The sequence below is a fragment of the Lontra canadensis genome, unplaced genomic scaffold (genome assembly GCF_010015895.1).
Source record: "Lontra canadensis isolate GAN:19392208 unplaced genomic scaffold, GSC_riverotter_1.0 scaffold31, whole genome shotgun sequence".
In the NCBI taxonomy this organism is placed as follows: Eukaryota; Metazoa; Chordata; class Mammalia; order Carnivora; family Mustelidae; genus Lontra; species Lontra canadensis.
In genome coordinates, this window is record NW_022631025.1 from 6,470,134 (window position 1) to 6,481,753 (window position 11,620).

Consider the following 11,620-nt stretch of genomic DNA (forward strand, 5'->3'; position numbering starts at 1 on the left):
AGTCAAGGACAGAATGCCCACGTGGGGGAAAACTATACAATTAGCCTTTCCGGGACAGAGCCACAGCTAGCAGGGAAACGGGCCTGAGGAAGGGCTTGGGGAATCTGTATGTGAAGGGCAGCATGGTTCTCTGGAGCCTCCTACACCGAGGTACTTGTGGCCAGCCTCCTTGCCTCCTCGATGGTGGAAAACGTGAACGTCCTGGTGGAAATCCTAAGGAATCCGTCTCACTCCCATGTTAAGCCCCACTGTCTGTCTCTATGACCAGTGGAGCAGGCATTAATTCCTGTTTTAGTAATAGGCATCGTAGCTGTGCAGGACGGGTAGAAAATAATAGTCCAGAGACATTCCTCCGCAAATATATACTCTCTACGGCTAACCCTGTGACAAGAAGGAGAATTAGTGCTGATACTAGTTTGTAACTTCAGATCAAGGAAGGTGAGTGCTAAAACCCGTGGCCAACGTGAGGCAGCCTTGCCTTGCACTGACCGAAGCCTGATGGGTCACACCTGAGGATTTCACCCCATGTGCCAAAGCGCACAGGCATCTTCTGCTTGGCCACTGAATGGCTGCCAGACCTCTCTGTGAGGTGTTGGACCAGAGCGAAGTCTTCAGTCAACTCCAGTAGCACCTAATTTTAGTTTCTGTGTGCCAGATTTCCATAACTTTGAGGATGTTTCTAGAAGATGTCCTTGAGTCTTTATGAGGGCATAAAATGTCTATGGAATTGCATTAATTGGCCCTTAGAACTGGAGAGAGGGCTTGCTCTTTGGTGGATTGCTTTGGAGCGTATCCATAGGAACCCCATCACCCACAAGTGGACGTGGAGAGAAGTGGCCTTGGAGCTCTTAGGTTTGTTCAGCCGGTTATCCCATTGCCATTTCTACCCAGGACATGGTGGATGAAAGGGGTCTCTCCACTCTCTTTGCTCACCTACTGGCTTGAAATTATTTTTTTTTCCCTTTCAGTGCTCCTTTCTTATTATTTTCACACTATTTCTTAGGCACAGAGATGTTGATGGAGAGGGAGCCACGAAGCAGTGTGATTTATCCTCACCTTGGGGTGGCCCCGCTGGTCCCATTCACCCCCCAGACCTGGTGCTTCTGGAGATATGGCCAAACTGGCGTAGTCAGGGCCTGAGGCTTGAATGTGAAATCTTCAAGAATTCCTGTGGGCTTTTCCACAGAATGAAAATTTTCATTTTTTCCCCCTGATAATAAAAGTCATCTCAGCTCTATATAAAAATTTCAAATAATACAGAGATTTAGAAACTATGACAAGTGAATCTTCATAGTCAGAACCCTAGGAGATAACCACCATTAAGAATTTAATGTGAGGATTATTCCAGTGTTTTTGTGTTTATATATAAGCAAATACAAAAACAGACCCAAAATGTGTCCTACAAATATGTTTTGATTATACCGTCTTCACGAGGCAAATGTCTACCAGACGTACCCCTTTCCCTGCAGCCCACGTTCCCTCTGGATGTGCTTGTTCTAACAAACCCTATTATTATAAAGTCCATTCTCCAGAGGCGAAAAGGTACCAGGATAAAGTAGATGAGCCTCATCTAAGAGCACTTCTGTGTTATAATAATGTGTTACGTCCTTTCTAGTCAATAATGTGTTACACCCTTTCTAGTCAATAAATCTCATGTCAGCTTTTTCAATCACAAGTCATGCTTCTCTGGAGATGCTGCTGCTGGCAATTACATGCTGCACAACGTGTCCAACCATGTGTGGAAGCCCCGTTCCTCCTCATCACTCTTCTCTGGAACCAGCTTTGCCCCAATAGTAAGATAACAATAATAAGGGACGAAAAGCCAAAGGGCCCATTTGTTAGCCGGGACTTCTGGAGGCGTGTGCTCCACATGGTACAACTCTGTTCAGCAGCTCTCGGAAAGAGTCCAACCTCCCTAAAGACTGAAGAGATTGAAGAGATACTTGTTAAACATTCACTGCATGTTCGTAAAGTCCACATTTCCTAGTTAAGTATAGGTATAGTTGAGCAGCTAAACAATTTTTATTTCAAATGAAAATTTAAACTGATCTTAAAAAAAAAAAAAACAGGAAAACATGCAGAAGGTGAAGTAAAAACTCTAGATTTTTAAGGCAGAAATCTATTCCCCACTGTTTAAAAATTATCACTGATGGGAAGGTGTTCTCCACACTCTTCCTAGGAGAACCTTGCATGTGGTAAGGCTGTGTGTGAGCATTTTCTCTCTACTGTACATTTGAATTTTAACGGTTCATGCTGGGGGAAAAAAAGAAAGAAACAGTAGTCCATTATAATGGTGTCTTGATTAGCATAAAATATGTTAAAATATGAAGGTGACAATGACTATTTAATACATTTAAATTCCAGAAATGAATATCCGCTATTAACAGTGAGTGGCAGTGTTGCCAGGAATGGAAATCCATTGTACATTCTTACTCTGATAGTACTACCTCAGTCAGTATATTTTTAAGGGCCTATTTAATATTGTCATCTACAACATTCAAGGACACCGAAAAGTCACCCTTGCGTGTTGTAGTTACTTGTGAATCAACACTCTATAAACATGGGCACAGACGGAATTGATACCCAGTGTAGATTTCGAAGGAAACGGAGAGCTTTCCTCCCTCCTTCCCTTCCTGCCTTAGTATTTTTCAGCTCATTCCCCAAAAGCAGCATAGCCTACCCAAGTGACTACTTTAGGATGACTCAATGTAGCCAACTGCTTAATCCAAAAACTTCAGGAAATCCCAGAGGTCTTCTTAAGAGAAGTCTTAAAAGTATCACTCACAACCTAGCCAAGACTCAGTTACTGTTGCCACGTTGGAAAGGATTGCAGGTGCACTAATAGAGCGTTGGTACCGATGAAAGGCACGGAGCCGAGACTCTTCTGGTAACAGGGTCTTGGTGTCGTTTGTGCAGACGAAGGCAGCGAAGTGGAAAGCGAAATGGATGAAGAACTGGACGACTCCTCGGAACCCCAAGCCAAAAGAGAGAAGACCGAGCTGAACCAGGCGTTTCCGGTGGGCTGCATGCAGCCGGTGCTGGAGAGCGGGGTGCAGCCCAGCCTCCTGAACCCCATCCACAGCGAGCACATCGTCACGAGTACTCAGACTATCAGACAGTGCAGCGCCACCGGAAACACCTACACCGCGGTTTAAGGAATATTAAAGCGTATTTTTCCAGCTAACATTACCCCTGTTGATAGATTGGGCTTAAGTTGAAAATTGAATAAGCCTGAAGGTCGACTGTTGTCAAATTCTATCTGTGCTGAACATTACCTTTTTGGAGTTGTGAAATGGAATGGGTGTATGTATTTTGCCAGGTCTTTCTTTCTTTGTTTTTGTTTTTGTTTTTTTTAACGTTAAAAAAAAATCATTTGCTTCTAAATAATAAGAGTTTTTTTTTTTTTTCTTCTTTAGTTTCAGGTGTCAAGAAGGATTTTTACCACACTTAATGCCAATGTTTTTGTTTTCTTATAATTAAAAAGTAATCTACATTTTTGTAGCTTAAAATATTTTATTGTTGATCGTTAGTCTTGGTGTATGATTTCATGTGTAAGTTTTTAATTAGATGCACTTCTGTGAAATATCAAAAGAAATGAATTTCTTTGATTTACACTGGAGGCATGCCCATTTGCCAGCAGATGCATCAGATTTGCTTTTGAAAGGTGCTTTGCATTGGACAGAACCACAAGACAGGATTTTGATAACACTTTGGTATGGAGAGAGAATACAGAGCATTTTTATTACAGTGCTAGAGGGTTGGGAAGGTCATCTCTTTTTCTCGGGAGAAAAATTGAGCTGTGCATTTATCCGTTTGGAGTAAATGACAGAACTGCAAGAGATTATGCTAATATGTACATAATTTGTGTACATAATTATTAAACCACATTAATGCAAGCTTCCGTTAAACATTGAATTTTAACCGTTATTTGCATACCAATTCCTCTGTTTAAAGACTACTGATTCTGTATTTGGGACCACTGCACAGATGCATTCTGCTGTTGAGTGGGGCTGTTATAGTTAGATACTGAAGCTGAAAAAAAAATGACTTGACTTTTTTTTTTTTTTTAATTTTTTTTGTTTTTTTTTAAGTGTACATGCTACTTATGCTGAGCTGGACATACAGGAAACCATTCCATTTGGATGACTTTCTTTTATTCCAGGTCTTTTTCCTAATAGTAGTTCAAGATGCTGCTATTATAGAAGAAAATTTATAGAATGCAAGGAATGTAGCAACCTGCATATCGTGATTTCCTTCAAAAAATATTTCCTGGTTTCTAAAGTATGTGGATTTAAATTTTAAACAGAACCTGAAGGCAGTGTAACTGGCACACCACACTGTTGCTTATCCCCAATTCAGTAGGATTTGGATAGGTGGCCGGATGGACCAGTGCCATTGAAGAATGTACATCAGGGATCATCGTACCTCGGCTATTACATGGTGCCTTAAAACAGAACTGAAGCTACGGTTTAGTAAGGCTTATTTTGTTCATGTGAATTCTCTTCGATCCATTTGACAAGGTGTACCTGTCACGTTCAGATTCCCGGAGTGAGGACAGGTCACGTGTGCTTCAAAGGAAATTTAGGGCAAGCAGAGCAAAACAAAAAGAGGAAAAAAAAGAAAGAAAAGAAAAAAAAATCAATTCCCCTCTCCGAGTGACCACGAACGGACTTTTTGTTCATAGAGCTGAATATTACTTGATTATAAATCAGATTGCTTAAGGGTGTGGAATAGCAGACTAGTTTTAATTACCAACTTGTCACATAAAATCATACATGTTTTAGGTCATTTTTATCTAGTTCTCATTGAAGAAAGTTAACAAAATAAGCAGGTACTTATCGAAGTGCATCTTTTCAGTCTAAATGTGTTTTTTTGTTTGTTTGTTTGTTTGTTTTCGTCCATGTCTTGGTATCTGTGTGTCCACAGCGCACACAAGTGCTGGTGGGCAGGGGTCAACTCAAAGTCAGGTGAGGTCCTAGACAGGATACACCCATCCCCATTTGAATTTACATGAAAAGCCAAGGTTCTTTTAAACACTCAAGTTATTAACAGCAACAACACAACAACCACAAAAACCGGCACACTGATCCATTTAAGTAGTTTTTAAGAAGCTGACCAGCAAAAAGAAATGAATACATAAACACATAAAGCCAAAAAGAAAAAAAAAAAAAAGAGAGAGAGCGAGAGAGAGAAAGCACAAAATGATTTACAGATGATTAATGAGGCCTATATTAATCTCAAGATGTTTATCTTTCCAGTTTTATTGGGGTGAGGGTGGGGGGTTGGAAAGTAGAGGGTGAGCCAGTCTGTAAAGTTAAAAGTACCAAATGGCTTATCGGGTAGGGTGTTCTGGTTGCTCGATTGCCTTAGGCTGTTCACAAAACTAAGATCAACAAAGTTTCTTAAGTAAACTTTAAATGTTCTAGATGTAATTTTTAAATGGATTCAAATTTTGTATGACTCATCTCATATATTTGTAAGCCTTCACTGGCATTCTCCCATCACCTCATCCAAATATCATTGAAATGACTAGTCCCGTTTTTTTCCCTCCCCCCCAAAAGTGATGAATTTGTACCGTTACACACACAAAAAGGCAAACAAACAAACAAAACAACTTCACTGCAAAGACCACATATCTATTTCATTGTGCATTAGGGGACGTTTACAGGTAAAATTAAAATCACAAAATGAAAAAGGTACTCTTTGTTTCGACTCTCCTTTCTGAAAAGCTTTTTTGCTTTCCTCTCCCTGTCCACCAGCCCCAGAACTCCACTCTATCTGTATTGGACCAAATGTATTTGCTGGATTCACCTTGTTTATTGAACAATTTTCAATGTATTAATTGTCACTGTTCACTGTTGGATATATTTGTATCATTAGAGGAATCTGATAACAATGGGCAAATTTAGAGTGATGGAAGGTGGATTGGGGACCCTCCAGGATTCAACATTTCTTCCAATTGTTCATGGTTTGTTCTCCATCAGGACAGATTAGGAATTAATAAGTAGGACTGCATTTCAGCTTGGCTCACTAGAAACCTCCAGATCTCCTTTATGAACACAGGAACATTCATCTTTGACTAGAACAGATAGTTCCAAACCAACAGACAAAAGAGCATCTACAGTCTGAGCTATTTCCGGTGATCTGTAGTCTACAGTAAGACAAGAACACCTCTACAATCAGACACAGACATCTCAACCACTCTCGAATTTGAACTATGAGATAGAGGAGAGAATCAAACCTCCTAATTTGTACATTTGAGGCAATTGGAACAATCCCCTTTATTGCATTTATTTGATGTTTGGTTTCATTTGTTTCATTCACTGAAACTGACTTTTTCGAAGGAAGACGGATTCTAATACTCTCAGAGTAGATTTATTGACAAGTGACAAGTACACATGGTAAGGACTTCTTAATATTTCTTGACATTGTAACCAAACCCACTAGTCATGAAAAGTACCTGCATAGACCAAGTGCTACACTTTCAGCGTGGAAGATGTAATGAAGGCATGTTGGCTATTTTTAAGTCTCTGAAAAGATACTTCCGTAAAATAGGATTGAGTCTCGTGGGTATGGTTTGATCTTCACATACATACTTTGAGAATCGTACCCAGAAGATTTGCATTCATGAAGCCAGTGAACAATGGGGTGAAATGGGGGACCCACCTCCTTGGAACACAGGGCCCAATTTTGAAATTTTTCTTTGGCTCTCAAATGGCTGGTCACTTTTTCAGGATTCTCATCCAAACCATGTTTGGACTGACTATTTAAGTCTTACTGCCTTTTCAGAAATCTGCTTTTTTCCTTTTTGTGCTTTTTCTTGTACTGTATAGCACGGTTCACGCACCTCTCTTTAGATGGTGTACTTTAAAAACAAAAGTAAATTTTAGAAAACGGTTTTAACACTGCGTACCTGAAATTAGTAGTGTGCAACACTGACTGCCTTCGATTTGTAGCAGACGAGTCAAAATGAACACGTTCTTGCGGCATCTGCTGTCAACGTCGTTCAGGAAGAACCACGGTTTTCATTGCTGTCGTCATGAGCCTTTGTATGTGAGCGCGCTCCCCAGAAGCGCTGAACGTGATGCATTTTCAAATTAAAGAAAAAATTCTTCAGATGGTATATTTGAAATGTCTAAAATGATGCTGTGCTTGAAACATTAGTGTAAAAGGAAAAAAAAATGTGTGTCACTGTGATGTTGGTCCTCCCCGTGTGGACTCAAGTAGAAAGTTAAAAAAAAAAAAAAAAAAAAAAAAAGCTCTGGCAAGTCACCTTTCTGTACAATTTGAGGCAGTGGTTATAGACAACAAATTGACCCTTGGTAGAACCTTCCCTCCCCCAAATTCTTGGTGAAAAAACACCAACTATCAAAACAGGGAAATCAGGACAAATCAGAACTTCTGATTTCGATGGAGAGCACGGGAACACGGGGGGAGACGGGTGGACATGCAGTGCTGTGGAAATTGGGCTTGTCACTAGATCAGATCAACCTCCATGTATATGGTTAGAACAAATCAATGAATGGAATCCTAGTATTTCTGCAAGTTTGTTGATTTTAAAACAAAACACAACAAAACAAAAAAACACAAAAAACTGGAATAGAAGCATTATTCCAGTGCTTAGTTCTAGTATTAGAAAACCCCTTTGATGTAATGCCTTGTATTAACCCTTTGAGCATTGTAAGATATACAATGGGGGACAAAAGCCTTTCAGATCATTTATTTAGACTTAGACCGGTAAAATATACTCTATATCCAAATGTCTAATTATGCTGTTTTTTTAAAAGGGTGGGGGGCGGGTAGGAAGAGAAAGTGTTTCCATGCTGAACACTTGCATTTTATATACAACTCTTAATTTTCTTCTTCAAGAGGGCTTGATATATTTATTCCCAAATATTCACTGCCATCTAAGTAAGTGTACTGTTTACAGAAAAAAATCAACTTTTCTAGCATCACATCATGACTCTAGAAAAGGAGGACAGATACATGGGCCTGTTGACCTATGTCGAAACTGATCTCTGCACATTGAAAAGTACCTAGATTGCCTTTAAAAGGTATGATAAAGAAAGGGTTACATTTCTTTTTCTTTCTTTTTTAATTTTTATTTTTTTGTCCTTTCCCCAAAACAAAACAAAAGATCTCTTTTATTTAGCTTTAGAAAGTACAGTTGTAAGCGAAGCCTTAGGAAGAAATGAGTTCGAGTGGATAAAGAAAAGTTGAACTCTTTGGGGGCAGGGAAGCTATGTGGAGTTTGATCGCTCACAAAACAATATTGTTTGGGAATTTCAGACAGGGCATAATTTTACCTATGCTCCAAAACTTTATGTCACAGTTTGTCAAAAACTCAGACGTAGGTAGAACAGAGAGCAAAGCATTTCATTCTCAGCTCATCTGTCCGGAGATGCCATGACGACTGCTTCTGATATGGGCAAATGCCAGTCCGCTTACACAGTTGCCGACTTGGTTCAAGGGACGCCCTGCGTGCCTTTGTCCCCTTTTTGTCCCCCACGTGCCGGAACATGACAGCAGTGTCGTCGCAGATGCGCTTGGCGCCGCCTGAGAGTGTAAACCTATTCTGATGTCTGGTGAAGGGACATCCACAGCATAGTGCAAGTTTGCCGCAAAAACATTGCTTTTCAGGCAGTGTAGGAAGTCCAACCATGCAAATTACTCATGTGTTAACATGCAATACTCAAAGGGTTTTAATTTAACTCTCTTCTTTTGAATTCTTCATGATGATTTACTGTAAATGCTTCTCAGTTTGCATGCTCTGATCATTGCTGCTAGTGATTTTACGTGCCAGTAGACCTGAGTTTAGTTTACCAATTTTACTTAAATAGTAAAAGCCACTTACAAAGTGACTGCCTAGGATTTTTTTTTCCTTTTGTTTGAGGTAATTGGTAATACATCTTATTTTCAAGAAATGTGTTTTGTCTCTTCTTTTATTCGGTTCCGGTATGTGATTCTTTATCCCCCCCCCCACTTTCCTTTGTTTTTTAAATAAATTATGATGTTGGGATTGGAAGCCCTGAGTAATGAAATCTTTTGGTAAGAATTGTTACGTAGCTCGATCATGAGGACAACAAATCTCTGTTGGAAGAATTCTGATTCTGGGGGAGGAAGGAAAAAATTGAAACTCCCATTGACTGTTAATAACCGAGTAAATTTTTCCTTCAATGAATTAATAGTTTTGAACGAATGATTGCCTTGTTTTAACCTGCTAACCACAATTTTAAATGACCCAATAAAGGAGGTATTGAATTTTATTCGTTTAAAAAGTATCTTTTGTACCAAAGCAAAATTTTTTTCGCTACTCATCTCCATCATCAATTGGGACCTATGGTGGTGACCAATGCGTTGGTTACAGAAACTTTAAGTGAGTGCCTTGAGAAAACTTGGAAATTTGTGCCTGGGGTGGTAAACTTTTAATTAGGTTTAATTGTAGTGCTTACCAATCAGTAATTCCGCTATCACTCAGGGCTTTCGTACCTTCTAGGTAAAACTTCTTTCATTGTGTTTTTTTAAAATACTGTATTTTTTTTTAAGTGCCATCATTTAAATTTCACTTAGTAAGTGGCAGATTACATTATTCAGTCCCACAAGCACAGAAACATAGTAACACTAGGAGATATTTGAACATTTATTTTACAATCGACTGAATATATTATGTAAATGAGGTAAGCAACTTTTGTAGAGATTGTATGTGTGAGATAATGTAATGTTCTTTTCCAGTTTTTGGACTACAGTTGAATAAACTTTTTAATTATTTAAAAACATCTTTACCGAATAACATGTGATGGTTTTTTGTATAATGTATTTGATTTTGTAAATACGTATTTCCTGATGTGATTTTTGTGAGAAATGCTAAATCTTTTAGTATATCATGTCCTCTCAAAATTGGCAGGAGCTAAATAATAGTTTGTGGGCGATTTGTATTGTGTACTGTACAATAACTGGGGAACTTTTATAATTATAAAAATATATATTAACTTTTAGTGTGTTGTTTAAACAAATGACTGGAACATACTAAAGATATTAGTAGGATTTTTCTGAATATTTCAGACTTGAACTCAGGCTAGCTTTCTTGTGTTTTTCAAAACAAAATGGTGTCTTGTCTTTTAAAATCAATAAATTTGTTTCCTTGTTACAAATACATTTGAAATGCATTGCTTTTTCCCCCGCCTCAGATCATTCCCAGGAAGCTCAGAACGCACTGCCTGCCTCATCTAGAGGGTAGTCCTGTGTCATTGACTAGCTTAGAAACAAAATTAAGTTGTTTTCTGTTTTTGTGTCAAATGAAATTAGCAATATTTACACATGAACAGCACAAAAAGAGAAAACAGAATTATAAACCCAGCAGGGTACAAATCTTACCCTCAAAGAAAATTAGTGATTGAGTGCTATTTAATTTCAGAAGCTGTCAACAGTTCCATTGTAAGTCCAGATTTTTGGATGTTCATAAAGTGTTTGTTTTATGTCACTTCACACTGATATCTGGCACCCAAGTTCTTAGCTTAGATTGAAACAGCTTATTAAAATTCATTTTAATACACTTCAGAAGATGCCCTGCCCCTATTTATTTCTTCTTTGAATTATATAGTTACATACAGAAAAAATTATTGTTTTCAGTATGCATTACTGAGTCTTGACAAACACACGCAGGCATGTGACCACCACCACAATCAAATTTAAAACACTTTTTTTTAACCTTACAAACATTTTTTTTTAATGTGTGTGTGTGTGTGTGTGTGTGTGTGTGTGTGTGTAGGGCCTCCTCCTAGAATATGAAATAGCCAGTTTGTTTGGATTTCTTTAAAAGATAGTAATGCAAGACAGGAAATATCCTTTTGGGAATCACCACCATGGTGCTTTCAAGTCATAGTACAAAGTTACTTCTGAAACAAAAATGTTGATATCTTAGCCCACAGAAACACCAAAATCATTCTAACTTAAGTGGATCCAGTAACAGAAATGTACCAAAATAATGTTAGTTAATAAGTTAAAGAAGAGGCAGACAGTTAAGAGTTAAAAGAAGACACAGTATTAGGCTAGGAAGAAAACAAATATAACCCATTTGAGCATTTTTATGTTGCATAAATACTTGTCTGATATTTGGAACTTTTGTACCAAAAAAATGGAGTTCCCGGTTTCCAGCCTTATTTTTGCACTTGGGTTTCTTTTAAAAATCTGAAATCTTTCAAATATATCCTATAATTAGTGCACTTTGGTTTTACCATTCTTCCCACCAAAGGTCCTTAATAGTTTTCCTTCTCTTTTGGAACTTGGACATTTCAAGACTTGAACTCAGCCTGAACAATAGCACCGGTTTTCATTAACTAATTCAATTCAATCCACCAAATGCTTTCCTTCCAGTATGGTCTAAAAGTAACGTGTGTAGAAATCTGCCATCAATGGTATGGCTGCCATATTGTTGAGGATCCTGTATTTGAAATCCAGAGAAGGGAGCAGAAGGGCACTGCAGTCTGATTCTGTTCTGCTTCTCTCTGAAGCAACATCTGGACCAGGAGGAGGGGTCTGCTCACTCTCACAGGGGCTGGATGTCAGATTAGTTAGGCTGAGGGACCCTAGACATAGTAGTTTCCCAGTGCTGATGAGATGT

The 11,620-nt window shown here is 38.6% G+C and overlaps 1 protein-coding gene across 7 annotated transcripts in view; it reads left to right on the plus strand.

The window, feature by feature from the left end:
* RFX3 (regulatory factor X3) overlaps positions 1 to 5,106 on the plus strand; it is a 281,939-nt gene extending 276,833 nt beyond the window's left edge. For all 7 annotated transcript variants that reach the window (XM_032866534.1, XM_032866530.1, XM_032866529.1 and 4 more), the window contains one exon: positions 2,917 to 5,106. In XM_032866534.1, the coding sequence (XP_032722425.1) occupies positions 2,917 to 3,155 (239 nt within the window). In that variant the 3' untranslated portion in view covers positions 3,156 to 5,106. The remainder of the gene's footprint in view (positions 1 to 2,916) is intronic.
* Positions 5,107 to 11,620: the final 6,514 nt, after the last annotated feature.